General features: G+C 44.8%; 1 protein-coding gene across 1 annotated transcript in view; it reads right to left on the reverse strand.

Moving 5' to 3' along the window:
* MRPS6 (mitochondrial ribosomal protein S6) overlaps positions 1-9,479 on the reverse strand; it is a gene marked incomplete at both ends in the record, with an annotated part of 44,979 nt that extends 35,500 nt beyond the window's left edge. The window contains one exon of the mRNA XM_079545006.1: positions 9,435-9,479. Coding sequence (XP_079401132.1) covers positions 9,435-9,479 — 45 coding nt within the window. The remainder of the gene's footprint in view (positions 1-9,434) is intronic.
* Between the last annotated feature and the right edge of the window lie 16,039 nt (positions 9,480-25,518).

Consider the following 25,518-nt stretch of genomic DNA (forward strand, 5'->3'; position numbering starts at 1 on the left):
AAAGTGGGAAAGGCTCTGTTCCATTTATTGCAGCATGCCAGGTAAAAAAAAAAGGGGGAAGAGAGAGAGAGGAGCACAAAAACATTCTTCATAGATCAACTGCATCAACTGATACATTTCAACTTCTCCTTACGTAGTACATGTCCTTGAGAAGGCAAGGTCTGCTGAAGACTACCCTAAACATCCATAAACTAACTTTTAGGACTTGGCCTCATAAATGATGAACTGGGCCAGAGGGGCTGGGCTAGAATGGCACCCCAAAGCAACACAGTACAGCAAAGGAAACAGGCAAATTCAAAGGCAGAACTGGACCTGTAACATTTAATAAATAAGTCTGAAATGTCACTTCCAGCAGCTCAACAAACTGGAATTATCTGAATGGGCTGGATCAGCCTGTTTGCCACACAGACTCTGCTGCCCCAAAGCGATACCACATTAATGCTTCTCCAGCCTTGGAGAACACAGGTGCCACAGAGGTAGATGTGTAAGTTATCACCACCACAGAAATCCAATTCAGGGTGCAAAGTTCAAGTCAGTCAGTCACTCAAAGGAGTTACTAAAAGCATGTAATGTTCTTCTTTGTCTGGTATCTCAGGAACGACTCCAATTCTGTTCTTTATCATTTTATAGCAGCACCAGAGAAAGAAGGTTGCTCTGTAGCATGTTCTTCTTGATTCTGAAGGACTGATCAAGGAGACAGAAGAGAAATAAGTAACCTCACGCATGCAGTTCAGCAGCAAGAGAACTACATCTCTCTAAAGGCAACTGCACTGCATTTTGTCTGTGAGAAATGTTATGCTATTATGGTCTTTTACAGAAGCAGTAACTGGAGTACTGTGAGGCCATATGAAGCTGAAGGCCAGCATAACTGACAGCAGCAGCATTGTAGATCAAATTATTTATTCGTTTATTTTTTAAAAATATACAAACAGTTCCTCCTGCCCCAAAGCATATACACATTTCCAGGTCCTTCACCAAGTCATACAGGGGACAAAAGAACTGGCCTATGTTTATGAGGGTGATATATTATCAGCTCTGAGATCCTGCAGTACAGCTGCTCAGCACCTTCAAAAGATTGGCCAACCTTTCCACACAAATACATAGTATCATTAGAGGGTTGTAATGACTGAGGGGTAAGTCATCGCACTTTAAATTCAGTAGTTTCTCCCAGCAGGTTTGTATTCTTGCTAACATCAATGGATTTTCAACTTCAAGCGCAAGGTGCTGCAGCTGGGGCAATGCAATTCCATATGCAGAGAGCCCGGGAGGAGGACTCAGGAGGCCCAGTAGATGTAAACCTCATCATACGCTTGCAGCCAAGACAGCCAACACAAGGCTACATCAAAAAAGGGATGGCCAGCAGGGAGACAAAGGTGGTTATTCCTCTCTGCTCTCCCTTCATAAGGCCCCATACGGAGCACTGCATACAGGCCGGGGGCCCCCAGTACAAGAACAACACAGAGCTGTTGGAAGAGGTCCAGAAGAGGCCATGAAGATGATCAGAGGGCAGGAGCAGCTCTCCTGTGACGAAAGGCTAAGGGAGCTGGGCTTGTTCAGTCTGACAAAGAGGCTACAGGGAGACCACGCTGAGGCCTCCTGCAGTGCTCCAAGCGAGCTTATAAGCTTCAGGGAAACCAACTTCTTACACAGGCAGATAACGATATGTCAAGGGGTGGGGGGGGGGGGGGGGGGGGGGGGGGGTGAGGAGGAACATTTAGAAGAAGTGCTTTCCTTGGAGGGCGGTGAGGCACTAGTACAGACTGTCCAGAGAAGCTGTGGTGCATCACCCCCAGAGGCACTCAGGGCCAGGTTGGATGGGGCCCTGGGCAGCCTGAGCTGGTAGGGGGCAGCCCTTCCCACAGCAGGTGAGAGGGAGTGGAACTAGATGATCATTAAGGTCCCTTTCAATCAAAACCATTCAATTATTTTGTGATTTGTGTCTTCACCAGAATTCCAGCAGATGACTAGTAGCTCAGCTGCCCACAGATGGGTCACTATAAGCAGCTCCTCCTTCCCTCAGGAAGAAAACCATGCTGCTTCTTGCAAATGCAGATAGGCAGATGACCTTCCTCACACACACAGGAACTAGAAGCAGAAGAGGAAGGAGAGCACAGAGAAAGCATGTGGCCAACAATAACAAAATTAAGAGCACAACAGGGCAAACAGGGAGTTTTAAAGGGAAGTGAGAAGGTGTATCTCCCCCAGGCACTGGGGAAATGAAGAAGGTTCTGGCATAGTGAATTCTGCCTGATGCCAGGTAAGTCTGTACAGATGTCTGCTGATGTACTACATTAGCAGCTACAGACTCAAATTCCTTCTCCTAGTGGTTCAGAAGCACCATCTTTTTCACTGCTTTTTACAAACGTTATTTAACTATGGATAAGTTTGTTTAATTAAGTAGTTTATGATTAAGATCAACAGCGAGGATAAAGGAAATACAAACATGCAAGTATTTGACTTCAATAGAGGACTTGGGACCACAAAATAAAGTTTTCTGTGTGTGAATGACAGACATTAATTACTATTAAAAGCACAGAAGCCATCAGAAAGCACTATATATCTCTACTGTTGAAGATAATTCTTCTTCAGCTGCAAGGCACGAAGACACAATCTAGTTGATGGTTACCATCACCTGGCAGTTTATTAGAATAACTTGCACAACTCCCAGTTCAGAAAAATGTGTTGGTTTACCTCCTTTGAAGAGGATTTTGACTAAGAGAGGAGGAACTTCGTAAGCTACTTAGAGAAAGAAATGATCATTATATGCGAGTCACCACACAACTGGGCAGAAAAGGAAGTCATTCCTTCCAGAATTTCAAGGACAAAGGGGAAAAAAAAAGCACAAGAAAATCACAGAGAACACTCAAGGCTTATTCAGGACTTTCCCAGGTTCCTATCACATTTATGGCTGTCCACAATCTTTTCAACAACAAAAAGTATCACAAGTTTTATTGTTAAGTGAGACTGAAGTTTCTCAGGCACTTTTAACAGCAGAATCCAATTTTGAGGCCCCTCAAACTTCTCAGCCTGATGATGCTCTTGCAAGATTTCTGAAGGCATTTCAAGGCACCAAAATGAGTATTAAAGAAAGTTATCTTGATTAAAGAACAACTAGTGCAATTCTAAATTGAACTTTATAATTACCTATAGCGAATGAAGCTTGCTTAGGTAGTCTCAACAAACTCCACTGAACATATTCCACTCCTCCATCCATGTTATGGATGTACCTTTGTTTATACTTATTACTCCTTAAATGATTTCATGACCAAAGCAAAAAGACTGGCTTGCAAGTGGACAAGCCATGATTAAAAAAAGAAAAGAAAGGATGTGAGAAATAGCAAAACAGCAGTTCTTGTGTCATGAAGAACTACATTTTTAGCATTCATGACAGTTTGCCACCCCCATGCTTGTTTCTGTTCCCCCTCCTCAGCCAGGCCAATACATTTCTGTAATATCTCAGCTCCAGAATTCAAACTGATGTTCCCACAGCAGAAACCTTTAACTTGCATAGATCTTGCCTTGCTTTCTGTATTTTTAACTCTCATCTTTCCTGTCCAACTTCTACATACCTAGTTATATTTTACCCAACTGCCCTCCTTTGCACCTCATTATTGGCTCTTCTACAAGAGGCACACCAGAGCTACATCTCACAGGCAGGAAGCTTTCAAGTGCATAACCCAGTGGCTCCTGCTGCTCTCAAATAAACTGCATAGAGGTCATTATAAGCAATGCTAACTGCTGCTTCCACTTCAGCAATGCTTCCTCTGTCAGAGATCTGTAGTAAAGCAGGTATGAGCAGCTGTGGGTCACAGAATTAACAATCTGCTCAGTCTGTAATCTGACACAAAAAAAAAAAAACAAAAAAAACAAAAAACCACCATAAGACAAGTGACTTGATCAATAATCAACAATCCCCAAAGTGTCATTGCTACAGCTCTGGAACAAGAGAATTTGAGGAAATCACGTTCTGAAAGATATGTAAAACCACAAGGACTTACATTATTAAAAAAATACCTATTATGTACTAGAAGAAAACAAGCATATACACACATTAATACTTGAATTTAGCAGACAAGTGATACAAAGGACATCTTAAAAGTCAGTCACTCTTAAGGTTTTTTTTTTTTTTTTAAAAAAAACAATGGAGAGCAATGATGTGATTTTATCAGTACAACAGGTTCTCATTTATGAAGGATAGAATACAAACTACTCCCATGTTGAAGCTTACAAGCCTCTATCTGATCATATATATCCGATGTGTACAGATAAATGCACACACACACACAATGAACAAATGAGAGGAGATGCACAACCAAGACAGAACAGCACAGTGCTGAATAGGTAGCAGGAGCAAAATGGGGAATTCTTATCTTAGAAGTTTAAGCTGCCACATCTATCCACTAAATCCCTCTGAAGTCTGTTGGCCGCAGCATAGTCACAACAGCCTGCTCACAGCCCTGCCTCTACACTCAGGCAGCTCAAAAGCTAAGGAAATGAGAGCTGCAGAGTAACCAGCCCATCCTATTACACGTATTCAATCACTGAATAAGCCTGTATAAACCAAGAGACTTTTGACTATCTTAATTCCTGCCATCATTTTAGTTCTCACTTCAATTTTGCCAAACACATCTTGCTAACAACTATCTGCTATAAAAAGGTTTAAACTACTTCACAGAAAATAACAATCCTTCACCTCCTCCATATCCAAACCAGGCAAATATCACACACTTGGCAGAAACTTGCTACTCTCACATCCTAGGAAAGAAAAATGGCAAGTGTCAGTGAAGAGGGCATCATTCTCTAACACTGCCTGCATCACGCAGTTCAAATCCAGTAATTCTGACAGTAATGCTTAAGGCAGAAAACAAAAAAGCTGACTCTTATAGGAGAATCAACTGTAGACCCTGTAGCTTTCCAATCCTCTCTTTTGGTTCCAGCTATTTGGTCTTCATTCCAGCACCTCCCCCACAGAAGTCCTTTCCCTGCTACACATAATATCATGAAGAGCCTACTTCAGCCCACTACAAAAGTCAAAGGAAACAGAAGAAAACTCGTAATTTCAACCAACCAAACGGGGGTGGTGGTGCAAGAGCGTACAGGAAAGGCATAATTCATGGTAAGAATAGGTGGGTTTATCAAAAAAAAGAAAAATAAAAACAGTATCTGCCTGCTTACTGCCCCCCCTCACTCCCTTCTCCTTTTCCTAGCAACTAAAATATCAAAAGCCCAATTGCTGCAGCTGCCCACATAGCAATTAAGCATAATAGTCAAGATGTCAAGCAACACTATTGCCCATTACTTCAGCTTCCTTAAAATAGAATGATCTACACAGCAGGTAGACAGTTTCTGAAACGCAGCAACCTGCTCAGAAGACAGCAAACAAGTGCTGAACACCAGTTACACTTTATGAGTATGCTGGTCAAACTGAGAGTCCAAGTGCACTGCAAGGCTACTGAGGTGGGTGGACAGGCTCCCTAGCTAAGAGAATGGCTGTAATAAGGTAAACAGGTGTTAAATCATGATGCCTTCACTACAGATGAAGTGGGGGAGAGCACAGAAACAGGTTGCCCAGAGAGGTAACAGATGTCCCATCCCTAGAGACAAAGTCAAGTCAGACAGGGCTCTGAGCATCTGATCTGGCTGTAAGTGTCCCTGTCCACTGCAGGGGCGTTGGACCAGACGATCTTTAAAAGGTCTCTTCCAACTCAAACGATTCTATGATACTAATAAAAATACTGACACACTTTCTCATTTTCAGCAAGATCGCCTACTAGAAGTTTTTTTTTCAAGTGCCCATTCTCTGCAGCTGCAGTCACAACGCTGTCCTGTCGCAGAGGGTTGTCCCAACTTGCCAGTCGGGCAGCAGCAAGCACAGCACGGGGATTCCGCCTGCTCTGTCTGTCCTACGCTCCCCAGGCTGCCGGCTCCCGCGTGGGGTGTCTCGTATTGCCGCCCTGCGGTCAGTCTGCAAAACAGCAGCAGAGCAAGAGGAAGCCATTTCCAGCTCTTCCTTCCCTTTCCCCTTCCCATGCCCCACTTCCTTTCTTCCCCAGACTCCCAAGGGAGCTGCAGCAGGACCAGGAGGGAAGCCAAAGGAAGGCTCCCTGCAGAACAGCTCATTTTCCAGAGGCCAGAGCTCCAGCACATCCACCAATGGGTCACTGTCCCTTCCTGCTGCCAGAACCCCCCTGCTGAATGCTCTCCTGGGAGAAAGGCAGAAATAATTAGAAAACCATGCTCTAAACTTCACTATTTGTAGCAAAATACCAAGCGCTAAGTCTTTATTCTGCATCCCTACTTAACACACAACTGCAGCCTTTGACTCAGGCTCCAGAGTGTAAGCAGTGCACCTTCACACACACATTTCTATGCTGCTAAGAGCTGGAGACAAACCTGCTACCATGCTATTGTTCACTAGCACTTTGAATGTAGAAAGCAAAAGAGGCAAAATTAACTACTTCCACCATAACTCTGTTACCTCACTTTTCTAGTGAACTGCCTTTGCAAGAAATCTCCTCCTCCTACTACCCAACTGCTCCCACTGCAGCTACTTCTCAAATACAGTGACACCACAAACAAGTGTTCCCCCTCCTCCTCCTTTGCCCCCCCCCCAAATTAATATACTCGGGAAGCCCTTTTAGAGATTCTCATTAATTAGGTTTTCTTGAGAGCTAGAGTGGGGTCTTTGCTGATTGAGGACACAGCCCATAAGAAACTTAAGAGATCTTTGCTACAAGTCTGATGAACGACTGCACACCACCTACAGGACAGGACAGGGAATGGCTCCTCAGCTCTACCCAGAATAAAGCCACAATCCCTCAGATAAGCATACTGCATCAGTTGGCAACAGAGTTTGAGTTGCGCAAGTTTTCCCTCCTTCCCCTAAGCTTTCAGGTACTGTGTTTTTACAGCAACAGTAGGAAAGCTGGAGAGACTGAGGACATCTGCCAAGCACAGCAGGGACAGAGAAGAATGGGATGGGATCACAGAGCCACACTGAACAAGCAGAGTCCTGCAGCCACACAGAGGTCAGCTGGATGTGAAGAAGCCTTGCTGCATTACACACTCTATCATTCAGAAAAGAAGCCACATGCAAGAGAAGAATGAGGGACCACCAACTTGAACTCAGGAGTACAAGGGAGCAAAAGAACTTAAAGCAACAGAATTGATTTAGGGGGAGGTAGTTCCCCCTAGGTCCATGCAAATGCCAAGGCAACTATGAAAAACAACTGTGGCTGGGGGGAACCCGCAGAACCACAGCACTTGCCTGTAGTTCTTGCCAGAGAGAGCTGTGAAAATCCACCAGACTGCAGCTCTGAGGTTTGCACTCAAGCTGCTATGGGAGCCCATAGGAGTTAACAGTGAAGCATAAGGAAAACAGGGCAGGGGAGCTGCTAGATGAGAATGTGTATCAGGGACAGCAGGGGACTAGCCAGCCCTCACTCAAGCTCAACCTGAAACAGGTATAGAGCTTACGGCCACAGCACAGAGGGACTGACAACCTTGCACACGGAGCATCTGCTTGGGATGGCTTTATCAGAGAGCTCTCATTAAGGAGAAATGAAATTTACTCAGCACTGTGTACAATTGCTTCAACTTCTGCAGGGCTGTGCAATTTCAGGCCAAAATCAGGTCTCTGTATTTTGATCTATTTAAGTTAGTATCATGCTTCAGATTACACACCATTAAGGAGTTATTTGAGCAACCCATCTGTCAGGATCCAGCAGTACTGTGCAGCATATAACCAGCATGTACAGAAATTTGTTTCAAATGTACACTGCACATGAAAAGGAATAGTAGTAAGACACTTACTGAAAAGCAAACCAAGAAAACAGCACCTAGAGATTAACTACCTAGATTTTAGAATGATGACTTGGGTAGGTTAGAAACAATAATATTCCTGAACTAAAACTTGGCGTACAAACACACAGCTTACAGGAGAAAAAAAATTAAGATGCATCATTAGGAAAGAATATACAAGGAATCAAAGAGAGAAAGGTTGTGGATGTTAGGACTTCAGTGCATTAACGCACATTGGGAGCATCCTACAACCAAGAGTCTATCTCTGGGCCTCAGTGCCAAACACTAGGCACTGAAGACGTTCTTCCCCCAACGCAGCACTCCATAGCATCCTTTCAGAGCAGCATTTCTCCATGCCTCACTATGCCACGTTTGCTATGCTTCCTGCCCCATTCTGCCTTTACAGTGCCTACACAGTACAAGGCATCTGCCACATTAAGAGCACAGCCACAAAAAGCATCCCATCCTCGTACCCAGGGCTCACACGGGTACCAGGCTGAGCGCTGCTCCACGAGGGGGTGCAGCGATATCCCCAGCTTTGTTCCACTTGCCGCAGTTCTCCACTAGGGGACTCACCTGAGAAGTCTACTACAGCTCCTGCAGTTAAGCCAAGTTAAAAAAAAAAAAAAAAAAAAAAAAGCCAACCCTGACATGTGGATGCTACATGTAAAATGAATGGAAATATACCAGTATATGTAGCAGATGCAATGCGTGAAGACGTGCGCCCGCAACTACGGGAGGCACAGAGTAACGTCACTTTGCTCCTCAGTGTCCTATTGCAGATGTATGTGCTCATAGAAACAAAGGTGAAATGCGACAGCAGGGGGTAGAACCAGGAGGGTACAGGCTATGGGTGCTGCTCCATGCCAACCCCAGCCCTGCGTGTGGCACTGAAGGTAGAGATAAGGGCTAAAGGAGGCACTGGGGAGGGACTGCCGTGAGCTATTGTTTCCCAATAGAGGGTCTCAGGTATTGCGGGATGCTGTTATTTTATCGCTATTTCCACATGCAGGTATCACACAGCCCCGAAGGGGCTCTCGCAGAGCACCGCATCATCCCGCTCGCTCACACCACCGCTTATCACCGAGCCACCGAAGAGCACCAGCGGTTGGCAGCCCTTCCAAGGGGCGATATCGCTGCGGCTCAACTGGTGGTAGCAACGGCAGGGTGGGGGGGGAAACGGAAAAGGGGACAAATCGAAAAATTAACACTAAGATCCTCCACCCCTTCCCCCACCAGCGGGCCGCAACGGGGATACCCGTGTCCGGGCGCTGCGGGGCGAGGCCCGGGGGCACCGCGGGCGGGGAGGTGCTCGGGGCAGGTGCGGGGAGTGCCCGGGAGGCAGCGGGGACCGCGGGAGGGCGAAGCCGGGACTGCGCTCAGCCGGCAGCTGCTTACCTGCGGGGAGAGCCGCGCTGCGACAGCTCCCGGCGGGGGAGGATTCGGAAAAGGGGAAAGAGATAAAGGGCCGGGAGCCGCGCACAACTCCGCCTCGAGAAGCGAGGGAGGGCCGGGCGGGAGCTGCTCGCCCCGCGGACGGGGCTGGATAGGGTGACAGGGGGAAGAGAGGAGCCCCCCGATTGCCGGTCCCACCTGGCCGGTCCCCTCCCGCCCGTCGCCCCTCCCTCACTCACCCTTTGCATGGCTTTCAGGATCAAAGCCAGTTCATAGCGGGGCATCGCAGAGCTCGGCCGTAGCGGGAGGAGCGGGGATTGGCGGGACACAGGGGAAGAAGAGAGGGCGGCGGTGCCGGACAGGGGGTAACGGAAGAGGAGAGGAGGAAAGCGCGTCCCCGGCTGTGCTGGCGGTGACTCCCGCCCGCGCGGCTCCTGGGCTGCACACACACCGAGCAGGCGGGCGGGCGGCGCGGCTTAAAGGGCGCCGGCAGCTGCGCACGCTCCGCCGCGCCGCCCCCCGCCCGCCGCAGGCACCGCCTCCGCCGCCGCGGCCTCGCGAGCAACGGCCCGCCCGGGGGCTGCCCCGCCGCCCCTGCCCCCGGGGGGCCGAATGGGGGACGCCCGGCACCGGGGAGGGGGCTCTGAGCCGGGCGGGCCGAGCGGCGGGGCGGGAGCCGCCTCTCCCCTGCGGCGGCTCCGGGCCTGCGCCCGCCTTCCTCCTTCCCGCCGCCGCGGTGGTGGCGGCTGCTGTGGCTGCTGCAGGGAGTGGAAATTTCCACTGTGTCCGCCCCCTGCTCCCCCCGCCGTGCACACACGCGCACCCGAGACCGCACGCGGCGGTGGAGAGAACGGTGCCGGGAAGCCTCCGCGCCTGCCCCGGGGCCGCCGGTCCCGTGCAGCCGGCTGAGGTGCCCGCAGGTGGGCGTCCGCAGACACCCTTCCAGAATCTTCCGCGGCCCCGCCGGGGTGATTGTGTGGCCGGGGTGCATCTCAGCCAGAACAGCCTCACTGTTGTGTCTTGCCCACGTGGTTGGGGTCGTATTTCTCCATAGCATGGGCACATCCCTCTGGCACACACACTTCACTCACGTGTATGTACCTAAGAACATCCCAGAAATACAGTGCTGGAGCTGGATGTATAGACGCAGCTTGTCCTGAGTTTCTGCCCTGAGTTTTGACAACCTTCTAGGCACCCCGAGGTGCTCACAGGGTACTGATGCAAGATCTCTGCAGCAAAAGAGCATGAACCTTGCCGGCCAGCACAGGCACAGCCCACTGCTGTGGTGCCAGGAGGGTCCCCCACTGCCTGGGAAAGGCTGTTGCTATGTGGTTGCTGCTGTGGACGAGCGGGATTTGCCTGGGCCTAAAAGCAGCTGTGGGATGAGAGGCAGGAAGGAGAGCAGGGCCACCTGGCCGTGGCTCAGGGTGAAGAGGAAGCAGGAAAGAAGGCAGCCTTCAAAATTAAAGAACTTTAATGAGATATCCAGGATCCCAGCACCCCTATTTATTACTGCATAGCCCTGCTCCATCCTACAGGCTTTCATGCTGGAAGTTCTACAGTCCTCTAGTCTTCTCATTAACATTGCCTCCAACAAAGAAAACCTCTTCCTTTAGCTCTTTTACATACAATCTTAAACCTCCCCTTGAAACAAAACCTGAATTCATACCTCACTCTTCATCAACATGTGCTCATCTCAAGCACAAGCTGCCGGCCTACAACCCTGCTCCATCCAGAGGGTCCTCAGTGCTCATCCAGGAGCCGCAGCCATGCCTTTCTCCACCAAAAAAAAACCAAACCAAAACAAAACAAAAAACCTGCCATGAGCTCAGCATCACTTGCTTTCTCTGCATAGTAATGATATAGTGGCTGGTAAAATGAATCCAAGATGTAAGTGCTGCTAATTGAAAACTTTTCCCAACACTTCCCACAGCAACTTGTGGCACAGCCAGCGCTGGTGATGTTGCAGGCCTTCACCAAAGTGGAGTTGTAAGTTATTCCCTACGGGTGGTATGAGACAGCACCCACACAGGCTTTGTTTCAGCAGCCATTTTTTGTGCCCCGCTGTTAGCTGTCAGCTGTTCAGGCCTAATTGTCCGTGTACAAGTATATTCCCAGTCTACACCCCTAAGCTCAGGTGTGCTTTGGCAGTAATTGCCCTTCTACCAGCTGGCAGGTGTAACTGCCTGTTCTTGCTGACCTTCCCTGATCGTTTTGATTGGGTTTTGTTTTGGTACAGTGTTGTGCAGAATGAGCTTGTTTCTTGTTCTGAACAGCTGCCTGGGTCCTTCCAGAGGAAATCAAGGTAGTTTGCAAATGGCAGTCCCCATGGAGGATAGAGGCCAGGTACCCCCACCATACAGACATGAATGGATGGCACTTCCCATCCTGCTGCTGGTGCTGTAAGTGCACATGAACCACACTGTTCGCATCCCACAGAATGAAACCCCTGTACTCTGCTGCTGTGCCTGCTTCAAACACTCATTTTCCCCCCCAAAAAAGCACTATGTCCAGTTCCAGTTCCCGAAGTCTTTCTCAGAACTTCATGCAAATCCCCAAGACTATATCCTGAAATTTCTAGAACGACTCGTGCTAATATTTGATCTCAGCTGCGTATACATTGATATTCACCATTCATAAGCACTTTCAACTACATTTGCACACCCAACCCCCACAGACACGTACCCGCATGGGTCCAACAGGCCCTCCTCCTTTATTTATGAACCTCACCCAAACATCTCCATCCTCCAACACTTCATCTCAGGATCCCACCAACATAAGACTGAAAACATGTGTCCAGTTATATCTGTGCTGGAGATTTGTACATGAGATCTAGTAACTGTGCTCCTGGATATACTCTCTGAGTGAGATCTTTGCATTTGGGAGTCTCTGGATATGCACATTAGCAACACAGATACAGTGTCTGTGACTGTGCCTGAATGCTGCACATATATGGGCCTCTGCTCTGGTGTATGATGCCCACCTGTAGCTGTGCACAGTTGAGCCAACTGCTATACACATCTGTGACATCCCCTATCTTTGTGGGAGTTCCTAATGCTTTCTGATTTTCTCATTGCTGACGCAATGTGTTCACTTCCACTTTGCATCTTGAAGTTTGTTTGTTCCTCAAAGCACTACCCAGAAGTATCCGAAGACTGTAGGAAAGTCTCATTTAACATTTAAAAGCACAGAGATTGTAGAGGAAGATCTGCGAAACAGTAGTGAGCATGCTCTAAAAACTCAGACAGCAAATATAAAATATTTTTAAGAAGCAGTTAGTGAAAATATATGCCCTTTCTGGAAAGGAGCTCTGCAGAGAAGGCCCTGGGCATCCTGGTGAACAACAGGTAGGCCTTGAGCCAGCAGAGAGACCTGGGGCTGCTCAGAGTGGAGAAGAGGAGACTGAGAGGGAGGAGATCTTATCTGTGCTTATAAATATCTGAAGAATATGACTCAAGTGGTTGGAACAAGGCTCTTTTCAGTGGTACCCACTCACAAAGCAAGGGGCAGCAGGCACAAACTGGGAAACAGGAAGTTCCATCTAAACAGAAGGAAAAACTTCTTCACTTTGAGGGTGACAGAGCTGTGGAACAGGCCACCCAGAGGGGTGGTAGAGTCTCCTTCTCTGCAGATACTGAAGATCCATCTGGATGCTTTCCTTGTGACCTGCTGTAGGGAACATGCTTTAGCAGGGTGTTTGTCTTAATGCGTTATCAGAGGTCTCTTCCAACCCCTGTGATCCTGTGATTCTGTGATTTTGATAAGGCACAGGATAAAAATATGCCCTCCTGCATTCTGCATGCATATGTAAATGAAAAAGTAATTTGGGAAAAAGCTTTTGGACATGTTTTGGAGAATAAAAATGCTGTGCAGTATCCCGTAGACACTGATGAAGAAGCTAGTCCAGTATCATAGAATCATAGAATCATGGAATCATAGAATCACAGAATGGCCTGGGTTGACAAGGACCACAATGATCATCCAGTTTCAACCCCCCTGCTGTGTACAGGGTCGCTAGCCACCAGACCAGGCTGCCCAGAGCCACATCCAGCCTGGCCTTGGGGGAAAAAAGGAAGAAAAAACGTTCTCCTTTTGAAAGCTCAAGATGATCTTTAACAGCCTCTCTAAGCATAACCATACTGCACTTCCATGATCTTTCTCATGATTGAATATACCTCATTTTCTAATAAGTTCTCTGTGCACCACATGAAAGCTAATACTCTCCTCTTAATAAAAGCTTTAATTTCTAGCTGTGATACATCACACAATACGAAACCAAAATCAGAATTTACCACAGGCCTAGTACTAGGGTGTAGCCCATCTTCATTTTCAAATCTGGACAGATTTCCAGTGTTAGAAGAAAACAGAAACGGACTGTGGAAAGAGTACTGCCATATACTCGTGTATTGCCAAGTGTCTTATTTTTATTTGCTTGTACTGGTGTTTGTCTACAGATGTAGAAAGGGATACAGATACGTGCCTTTTCTCCTTAATCTCTACTCACCTTCTTGGTAGGGTTTGCAGCTGAGCACTGTACACGTGAGGCAGCAAGAGGTGAACTAGCTAGTGTGAAGTTATTGTGGGAATATCTGCATGGCTGTGCAGCTGCGGCAGTGATTGTGTTCCAGACCTATCCCAAGCAGGTGGTGGGTGGAGCTGGACCAGAGATTGTTTGATCCCCAGGGAGCAGGTGAGCGAGCAAGGCTGAAGGGAAAGAGATTGTAGTAACAGATGTGGCTGTGACAGTATAGCTCTTAGACACATGGGGAATTTTGTCCTTGGAGGGAGGACTGAAAGGAAACAACTGAGAAAAGATTGAAGGAAAATTGAAGGATAAAAAAAGGACAAAGTCCTGGGTAAAGAGCCCAGAGCTGGTATGACTGAAACATGTAGGAAGGAATGCAGAGGAAGCTGGGATGTGATGCTCACAAACTGGGAGTGGGATCTAATGAAGAGATATAGAAGGGAGACTGGAGGGGGAAGAAAATGTAAGAATGGATAGAAAAAGACTAGGATGGAGAAAGCTGTCGTGAAGAAGAATAGGGCAGGGAAAGATGGGGTATTAGGAAGCTGAATGAACTGTGCTAGAAGAAAGCAGAGAGAATCAAGTATTTCAGAGTTTGTAATAGAACCACAGATCTCTGGATACTTCTTGTCCCTGTCCAGTCTTGGATGAAAAGACACTCTCATCAGTTTCCCTGTTAGTTTTGAGTGGCAGGGCTCTCTGCCATGGATCTAAAGGCTCCAGCCCCTATGACATGTACCACAGTATGATGCACAATGGAAAGGTTTTACTTTTCCTGCTTGCTTTTTCTAAAAGCTAGCTAATTGCACATATGGAATCTGCTTTAAATGAGGATTAGATTGTAAAATCAATACTGCATAATGAGTATTATTTTATCCTTCCTCTCACTTGCATATGCATTTTCAAATAATTGCAAATAATATAATTGCATACTATTCTTTCCATGGGATCTATGCTACATTTACTTCTCAGAGTGGAGCTGGTCTGGAGCTGTGTCAGGAACTACATGGTGGAAAAGGCCGCTGTCTATAACAGTTTTTTCCCTTTTTGTTTTAGAATAAACATGCATTAAGTGACACCATAGGATCGTGAAGAAGGATGAGCTCTTGGAATAGCTGAGCTCTGCCTTTGGGATGGATTCAGCCCCTTCTTTGCTGCATAGTTCTTGAACAGTGCTGAATAAGGTCAGTTAAACCACACTTTTCAAAGATGGCCACAGATTTCATGCTCCTGCTTTCTGGGTCTCTGAATTGAGATTTTGTGGTCTCATTTGCGGAAGTGCTGAATGATCCCAGCTGAAACCAAATTCAGTTGGTGCTAGGCATGTAAAGTGGTCTGAATGCAGAACATATCCTTGAAATAATCAGTTGATTACCTGTCTCAGACTGAGTTGTCAGAATCTACAGGACATTAAACTCCAGATAATTATAACCCATGCCAAAAGCATCATACCCAGGAGGTAACAATTTGTAGCTGGTGATTATTTCCTATAGAAAGGGGAGGAAGAAGCATCCTTCTGCTGTCCAGCCTGATACCTCAGGACGTGTCCTGATACTGCAGAAAGCGTTCCGCTCACCAAAAGCTGAAGTCCAAGAAGGTTCAGAAAAGCTGCTGGGACTCATCCAGCCCTCACACAGAGACCCTTTACCACTCCTCTGTAAGTGTGTTTGTGGTTCTGCCAGGCTGAACCATGAGCAGGTCAAACACGATTATGTGGAGATGGGAGCTATAGTGGAGGGGTCAGGAGCTCTGTCAGGGCCCAGTTCTTCCAGACAGGAGCGCTGGCTCTGGCACTCTGGAAATCAGCATGTGGGTGGGGAGGAAGACTCATAAGGAGGCTCAGGTGAATTTTCAAGAATTGCTGAGTGACAGGAAAAAAAATAAAATGGGTTTGGGGAGCTTAACTGTGCAAAGAAGGCTTTGAATTAAAAGCTAGGCAGATCAGTGGTATGGGTTCAAAGTTAATTGCAGCAAATGGTAGTTAATGGGGAAGACAGGATGACAAGGAACACCTATAAATGCATGATCTGGTAGGGAAAGACCCTGGGAAGAAAGCTTCAGAGCCACAGCAGACATAATATCCATTTTGATGCCCCAGTGTATGAGCAGCTGCTTCTTTAAATCTCAGTAAGTGGCTCATTAGCCCTCTGATGTGGTCATACACTGCAGCACAGTAAGGACAAGAATCAAAGAATAACAGGAGCCTGTAAGAATGATGTCAGAAAGACCAAGGCAAAAAAAGGCAATGTAATTAACAAAGAAAAGCAAGGTTAACAGGAAAGCACTCCTATATGTTAGAGCAAGACAATGGCAGAAATATGATCTACCCTTGAGCCAGGACTGAAAGCTAGTAAGAGGCGACAGAGGAAAATTCGAAGTGTTTAATGTCTTTTTCCCTCTTTGGTTAAAAGCATTAACTATGACCAGTCAGGTAACTATTAATGTCTAAAGCTAAGTAGCAGGAAGGATAGAACACACTAGAATTGGTCGTTTTCCAGCTGGACAGACCTGACAGACCTCATCTGAGGGAACATGAAAAACCAGCTGAAGCAAACCAAGAGCCATTAGGGACCCTTCCGCACATTACCTGGAGATCAGAAGACTGGGGATGGGCAATTGCAGTGCCCATAGTAAGAAAAAAAAAGAAGGAGTTTGAGGAGTATAGGCAGAGAAAACAGCCTAACTTGAATTCCTGGAAATAAACTGAAACAAGATCTACAACAGACTTCTTTTGTGCATGGGAGGTAATGAAAGGATATGTAGAGGCCAACAAATATTTGCCAGGAACAAATCATGCTGAACCAAGCTAATTTTCTTCTTTGACAAGTAGCAAGTCTTATGGACAACAGATATTACATATCTTGACTTGAACAAGGTTTTCAACACAGTCTCTTGTGATTTCCTGTAAGGGAGTTAAAACAAAACTACTGTAGAGTGGACTCAGACTCACAGCTACTTAAAAAAAAAAAAAGCAGCAGAAGAAGAATTATCATCTGTTCATTGCTGATGTGGAATAATTATGGAAAGTAGTTTTGCAGATGCTCTGCCAGGGACTTGTACCACTCCCTATTTTTGTCGTGTTTTGAAAGACGATGTAGAGTGTACGGTTATCAAATTTGTTGAGAAAGTTCTGTGAGCAGGATTAGCATCTTAATCGATTGAAGAAATGGTCTGAAAACAGAAGGATTCAGTAAGTTTGGGTATAATCTAATTACATTTAGGCGGGAATAAACCCCTGAATGGAGAACAGCCAGAAAGGCAAAAGACCTGCACAAAAATAGGTTGGGGGTTTTGGTATATCTCAAGCTGACTAAGAATTAACAGTGCTATACTTGTGTGGAGAAGCAAGAGTCATGCTGAAATGTATGAATAGTTTAGGTAGATGTGAAAGAAATTCTTCATTCCTGCTTAGCACTGGTGAGATCTCAGTGCAGAAAATGGACTTACTTTTGCCACTGGACTCAAGAGGAGCATAGGCAAATAGGAAAAGTCCTAGGAGCGACAAAAAGTACTAAAAGTCTTAAGGGACTGACCTTGGAGGCCAGTGTCTAAGAACTGGATTTGTTTAGTCTAGAGAAAAGAGGACTGAGAAGAAACATGATAACGGTCTTCAAACATGTAAAAGGCAGCTGCTCACTGGAAGGCAGTAAGTCTCGACTCTTAGAAAAAAGCAGTGAGCTTATGTAGTATCTAGAGTTACAGTTTTTGTAAGGAAAAACTTCTTAGCTAGGAGGCTACAAAAGCCTTGGTGCCAGTGGAGGTCATCGAGACTTTAGTACTGATGATTTGAAATGTCTTTAACGAAAGGTTCATTGTGTGTGGATGGGAAGGGAGATACCAGAACTAAGGGCAAGAGCTTGTCAGCATAATAACTTGCAGACAAATATTTGAAAGTCATATATTGCATCTGGAGCTGGGGTTGTTGCGTTATGAGAGTATCATCACTGGGAAGAGCATCTCCAGCTATCACTAAGTTTTGTCCAGCACATGGAACTTCAAAGGATGGAAAAAGGAACTGGATCTTAAATGCAAACTTGGAAAGGTTGCTGACCCCTAGAACATTTCTTGAGGCTTCTTCCCACCTTCAACAGTTGTAAATAAACACAGACTATGCCAAAATGGCTAAATTACTGCTACAGGGACTTCCTGTTACATGTGAAAAACAGATAGTAAGCCTTATTTGAAAAATTATCTTACTTACCTGAAAAATTTTTCTAGTTACATCATGTGCGTTTCTGGCTTGAAATCCCATCGCCTGGGAGACAAACAAGCACTAGCATTTCTGCTTTATGAGGAGAATGAAAGGTTTTGTCATGAACCTGAAAGACTGTTTTGTTGCATTACTTTGCAAATGTTTGGGAGGCAGCTGTCCTTGTCCTTGTCCCAGAGGCCTGCTATTGTGAAAAGCAAAGCCAAGAAAATGGAGTGAGAATCTGCAGAGGCACAAGAGGGAAAAACGAAATGCCCTCACATTGCATAAAACTTTTATGACGTGAGTGGGAGTAAAACCCAGGGCTTTGTGGTGTTCACACCAGCACCGCCATCCTCGAGCGCTGCTGTCATACTGTAACAGTATTTGTTTTAACAGTAAAGTTTCCTTCACAGAGAACCCGTCTGAAGGTTGCGCTGTGTGTTGGCTACGGGTGCAGAGATGTATATTGCCACTGCATCTTTCTGGTGCTATGAAAGCGATAATGTAATTCTATGCAATTAAAATGCCGCCTCCTACATGCACAGTGACTCTCCCTAGTTTTACAGCTGTTTACCATGTTCTTTGTGAAGGCATTTGCTGATAATAATTTGCGTTGGGGAAATATAATAGCCCAAACAAGGAAATCTAGTATGATCCAATTATTTAATCTAGTTCAAACCTACATTTTTCTCAGAGGAATCCCTAACCCAGATTAATTTAGATACGTGATGAGGTTTGATTCCCTTGCTCTCATAAATCCCACAAGCAGAACACATGCAATTGTTTTGCTGCTAACTGTGCTTACATGTGTACATATTCTCATAATCCTGCAAACATATGAGAAAAGCAAAATTTAAAAAAAAAAAAAAAAAAAAAAAAAGCAATTCTAATTCTCTCTTTAATTCTCTCTTGTTTCAGTGGAGCCCACCTGTCTTCTGTTTCCCAGGAGGAAGCCGTGCATCCTTGCTTCTGGTTATTCCGCTCCAAAACTGTAGTTTATTGAAGCATAGGATGTTGGTGGCCCTGCCTGCAGCAGGGGGTTTGGAGCTTGACGATCCTCGAGGTCCCTTCCAACCCAAGCCATTCTATGATTCTGTGATTCTATTATTCAGTCTGCATTCATATCTCTGGCTTTCTTCTGGAGACAGTAAGTTCTGCTCCAGACTGCCATTTATCCAGGTTTCTCTGGACGTTTATTCTTTCTCCACTCAAAAATTGTGTCTAGGCAGAAAACGCAGACTGCAATCATTTCTTCAGGATTTTCAAGTATCAGAGAGTCTGACTGGAATTGTGACTTAGAGCATGGCTGGTAGATGTCAATATCATCTATTCACCTATTGCACATCCATACATCGCCTCTATGTTTTGTGTACAGTGAAGCTGATGCTTCTAAGATGTGTGATATCTGTTGTGCATGTGCTGTGGAGTTGATTCATATCTGTGCAGGAATTTCCAATGCAGCAGAAATGCTTTGGATGTACTGTGCATCCACAGACCATCTTTACCACCTTGCAGAGCAAGTCTGGGGGTTTCAAAAGCTCAGATTTATTGCACGTTATCCAGATCATGATCATGCACATATATTATCTGGGAAATTTCCCTGAATACAAGACTTCATAGTAGTACTGAAGTAGGACTGAAGTACTGTAGTAAGACTACACAGAAGTACTGAAGGAATGAGAAATATTTAGAGTTAATCCTAACTTGCAATATGTGTTGAGGGTTTTTTTGTTTTGTTTTTATTTTTTGTTTTTTGTTTTTTTTTTTCAAAGGAGGACAGAGCAGGTAATAATCTGTTGAGAAGAAACAGGAATATTTGGGACAAATGGTCAGTTTCTGCCAAATATGTTTAGCAGGTAAGGAAGCAAGTCTACCTCTCCCCAGGCTGCGTGGCACTTAAGCTAGTTGTGACATGCTTTACTCCCACTTAGAGATGTGCTATATATCCAATATCATTCATTCCACAAGATTTGGGAATTCTTTCCTGCATGACAGAAAGAGTATTCATCAGACTGCCTCTCTGTTTCATGCTGCCAGCCCAAGAAAGATCGTCATAGGGAAAAATGGGCCTTGCTATTAGTCTTTATGATGGGCTTCTTTATAACGAGACAGCAATTGATAAATGTTGGTATCAATCAGGATCCTGTATTTTTCCCAGTATTAACTTCAGTTCACTGTAGCGTAACTACAGTGGAATTTACTCCTAGCTTGGAAAGCTATTCAGTGCCATATGGATGATTTCAATTAAAGAATTAAAAATCTTTCAGATAATACAATTATTCCTGCAAATGCAACCTGCAGTAGATGTGCATGCTGTTGAAACCAGAGGTTTAACATTGTTTGTATAGATGACTAATGCAGTTGTTACTCAAATTGTACAATTAACATTTGTAAAAATGTACTGCCCCTTACAAAGGTCAGACTGCTTACAGGTGCATTATGTTATTGATATCCAATCAGATCACCTGGGGATTATGTGGAGTAAGAGATCTTCTAAAATGATTGTGAAATTTCTGGCAATTTATATTACTCTCTGCATGCAAATTCATTAGCAAAATGCCTTCTTAGTAGTGCTTCAAAACCCCACACAACAATGGGACTTCCAGACGGAAAGCAAAAGCTTAAATACCTGTCTGAACTCCCACAGGATTTGGGGGATTTGGAATAAAATGACAGATTTGTGTCTGAATCATTTTTTATTTTTCACAGAAGATAACCCCAGGTCTTGGAAAAGTTATAGACTGCCTGGTATACACTGCACTGGAATGACCTTGAGAATCTCTTGGCTCTTCCCTTCTCAACAAACATAGTCAATTGGGTCACAGAGAAATGGCAGGTAGCTTATAAAAGGTCAGCGGCTGGCTGGCTAAGGGAGCGCTGAATAGCTCAATCTGAAGGTAGGCAGAACGAAGACAGTGGGACAAGAATAGTGCTGTAAGAGCCTAACAGGCACTCCAGCTCCTACTGCTGTGGAAAGCAATGCCCTTAATTTAGCAGGAAAGTAGGAAATCTCTGACTGGAATGGCTTTTGATGCTGAGTGTTCTGAGGGATCACAGAATCACAGAATCACGGGTTGGAAGGGACATCAGGGGATCATTGAGTCCAACCTCTCTGCTAAAGCAGGTCACACAGGTAGGTGTCCAGAGGGGTATTGAATATCTCCTTAGAAGGAGACTCCGCCACCTCTCTGGGCAGCCTGTTCCAGTGCTCTGTCATCCTTACCACAAAGAAGTTCTTCTTCATGTTAGTATGGAACTTCCTGCATTCAAGTTTTAGGCCGTTATTCCTTGTCCTATTGCAACACACCACTGAGGATGCTTTCTCCGAGTTTCACAAACCATTCCACTTTCTCCTAATGAATATGCAAACATTTCAATTTAAACACTTAACTATGCATCTTTAGAATAATCTCACATCACACAATCAAGAGCAGAAGGTGGGGCTGTGTCCTTGTCTAACTTTGTTCTTTCTGCATTTCTCAAGGCACATAAGAAAAAGCATAACCTCGGTGAAAGCATTCATCTGAAGATCCTCTCTAACATGGAAGTGCTTCTACACACAAAACAGGTGTTTCATTCTGGGGTCCTTCAGTCATATGTATGTAGTAAAATGGACAAACTTCAGAGATGCTATGGAAGTGATAGAGTGATAGAGCAGGATCATCCATGACCATCAAAAACTAAGACTCCAATAAATTTCTAAGCCCCTCGCTCCTTCCTTCTCCTGCCTGCAGGTCCAGCCTGACAAACAACTGCCCCAGATCTAAAAAAAAGGTGCCTATTTTTGTTTGTTTTCATCTCTTACATTAATCAAGAAGAGAAAACACTAAACAAGATAGGAAAGACCGGGCAGATGGAAAAAAACGATCACTAGAAATTGAAGTATTACAGATGTTAAATCATCATAGTGGGTATCAGGGAAAACTGCATTCAGGGAAAACTATGGTATGGGTTACTGTTGCAATAGGAAACACTAATAGAAAGAAAAAAAGAGAGAGAGTAAGGCAATATTCTTCCTGTCTTCAGCGCAGAGAGATTTGGAATGATCTGTTGTGCTCAGCATTTCTTTCTTCTAAAAAATTATCCCAGTGATGCTTTCTAGCTAAACAATGAGAGTACAACAACACAATAATTCTCCTGGGTTTTGTATCACTTTGTTTTTACCTGTCTGATTCAACTACTATTGTAATTTATGTTCTCTTAAGACAAAGGGCAGATATAGGTTTACTCAGTGTTTTCATGGAATGTAGTATAGTGTGAATGTGTACTAAATAAGTAATCTGCTGGTTTTCCTTTTTAGTATGTTTTTAAGATTTACTCAAAATACTGGGTTGTGGGAAACAATTTGGAGTTAGTTATTTGGAGTTAGGATAGAATGGTTAGGTTGCAGTTGGACTTGATGATCTTTAAGGTCTTTTCCAACCTGAGCAATTCTATGATTTATAGCAAGAAATACAACATGTCTGCATAGTAAATATACTCCTCAGTGTATCTAATTCCCATCAAACAAAACCAGTGTGTGGATCTACTGTATTTAAATCGTGAGTATATTCAAATCAATCCACATTAAGAACTTAATGGCTTTGGAAAAGCTGATGAATCTTGTAATACAACTTTAGCATAATATCTTTCACGTTCCTTGGTGAATGGTGTGGCACAACAAACAGTACAGTCCTGTGCAAGTGAAAATTACAGGCTGGTTCTGCATTTGTGAGCATGAAATTTTCAATTAGTCTGGAATTTTAAAAGTGATTCTATCACGACAGAAAAAAAAAAAAAAAAAAAAAAAAAAAGCCTGAAATAGGAATCAGGACTTCTGTATTTTTATCTCAATGATGTTTTCAGGAAAAGTGCTCCACCTAGAAATGAAAGCATACTCTGACCTCCAGACCTGAAAAAAGCATGGCCTCACCAGCTCAGCGCAGGTGGTTTTTAATAATATAAGCATCATTTCCAGTTGTAAAGCTTGTTGTCCTTTTGATGCTCTTAGGAGCATTGTGGCTGTCCCATCGCATTCAGCGAGTTTGCAGAGAGTTAACTGAATGCAGTGCAGCTACAAGCTCTGCCTCATCTGCAAGAGAGAAAAAGCTCCAGCTTGTTCAGTCTTTTTTTTAAATTATTATTATTCACAGTAAAGTAACAAAACAAAAGCCTTGAAAAACAGCGCTGCAAGCAAGAATATTGGAATGTGTAGAAACAGAAGATGGGCTATTTCTTCCAGACTTTGAATAAAACCTCAGAAACCTCTCTTAGGACAGCAACTTCAAAAAAGAAAAGGAGACAAAAACGATACAAGCAACAGTTGAAATAATTCGCTGCGTCCGTTCTTAGCGATAGCAACCTATGTCCAAAATCTCTGCCTTCGTTTTAGCTTTTGAGCAAATCAGTTGGGTTTCTTTCTATTTATAGCCCTGCTGGGTCTGTTCTGCAGTTTAACACACAATTTAACAACACAGCAAGCCTGGTAAGAACAAGAGTACATTGAACCTGAGTTACTAAGCACAGCAAGTTGGGGCAAGCGTGGAGTGTGGCAGAAGTGCCATCAGCCCTCCCGGGGGAGGGAGGCAATGTACACAAACGCATGTGTGCACGCTTCATTGTTCAGCTACTGAGAATGAAATGGCTCTGCCATTGTGAGGTGCCACATCCATCTTCAACAGCGCATTCCATTAAAAGGAGGATATCCAGGATTGCTCCAGCAGCTACAAGGTTTTTTTTCGTTGCAAGGTGATGCCACTGTCACTTTTACTGATACTTTCAACGTGTGTAGAGCAGTTGTGATATTGGTAACACCACCAGAAGTGAGGTGAACCTGAAATGTGAGGCTCTGTGTGAAGAGGTTATGACTAGAGTCACAGAACTATTTCTGCAGCAAATGTGTGTGGGGAAAAAAAGAGCAACATGCAGAAGAAATAGCAAAACAGATGACAGCTGCAGAAAAGTAGGAAATCAAATAGCTCCTCGCAGAGATGTTATGAATGCTGATACATGAATAATATTCTAGCAATTCCCATTTCCGTTGATGAAATTAGATACAAAGAAGTGGACACCATGAAACAGTGAACTGTATCATTGCTTTATGGGATGTGGACCGGCTGTATTGTGTAATAAGATGTTACAAGTTTGCTAGGCAGAACAACTTGTGCTATTCTCAGCAGAATAACTCAGGACATAACAGCAACTCCTTTCCTTATGGTTTAGCATTAGAGGCTGCACAGTTCCCTCCCTGCACTAAATTGTGCAGAGGATATGATACAATCAGTAATTCTCAAGATCATTTCTTTCAGCTGGCACTTCTTTAACATGTCACATTCCCAGTTCTCATGGAAAACCAAGATGTTAAGATAAGAGGTACCAAACACATACCTCATGTTAATAGTGCACATAATTACATCCAGTGCTTTTCACCCTCTTCCCCTCCAATACTGGCAGTGCAGTCACTGACAATTCTGGCGTGCTTCCATTGGCACCACCACTACTCACGCTCAGCGCTGTGCCAACATCCCCTGGTGTAAAATTAGAACAGTAACACCACATCCTCCCCTCCTTTGTTTGCTCACCTATTTAGAGTGTGGTTTCAGCTGAGCCTGAGCCGACTGCTCCTATGCACAAAAAGAGAACCAAGCACAAAGCAAGTGTGCTGTCCAGTGCTCCCACTACAGGCTGTGATAACACACATTGGTACCAATAGTGAGAACAACCTCTCCACAGTGGTCTCAAACCACTGCAGACACTGGTGCTGCTCCAGGCAGTGTTCACACTGGGGATTGTCTTTGCAGGCAGAAAGCCCCCTGCAGCAACATAGCAATCTCTGCTGGCAGAATATGTGCTATATAAGTCTCAGCTGTAGCTAATGGTTAAGCAACATGATGTTTTCACTTACCTGGGATAACTATACAACAATCTTTCCATGTTTCCTTCCACTTTATGAAACACAGATACTAGCGATCACTGTTACTGGCTGTGACCATTTCCATGGAAATGTTATTTGTCCGGTGTTTGGTGTGGGCCAGGCACAATGCCCAAACTACTTATAGGTTGCTGACCTGTGTCTCTGCTGCCCATAGTACTGACCCTTCAGCAACTCCAAAGAACACATACATCTGTGTACAGTACACACATGTGTTCATGGGGGAACTATGGAGTCTGTTTTAACTTTCAACCAGATCAAACCCAAGATTTGGCTGAACAAACAGCCAAATAAATGCTACCACTGGCAAGAAGAGGTGGGAGGAATAAGCATGTGGGGAGGAAAGAGCCACAGAGGAAATGTAGAACCATGCTTTTTGGTAGCAGTGTTAGCATAAAATGGTGGAGGTGCACTACCAGAATCACTGTAATCATGTATTTTTGGTGGCTTAAACTGCTGTGGGAACTGTGCTACCCACCTGCTGTGGAGATGCACACAGGACGCTGCTCAGGCACCGCTCCAGGTGAGTGTGGGCTGCAGAACTGGGGGGGGTGAATGCACAACACAAAAATGATGAAGAATGGAAAGTGACAAAACAGAAATTCAGTTATCTGTAAGAAACAGCGACCATTTGTAAGAAACAAAGTATTTGTTTTTGCAACTATTTGTGGTGGATTTTTTGACAACCACACTGGA

This window comes from Tetrao urogallus (assembly GCF_951394365.1).
Source record: "Tetrao urogallus genome assembly, chromosome: 1".
In the NCBI taxonomy this organism is placed as follows: Eukaryota; Metazoa; Chordata; class Aves; order Galliformes; family Phasianidae; genus Tetrao; species Tetrao urogallus.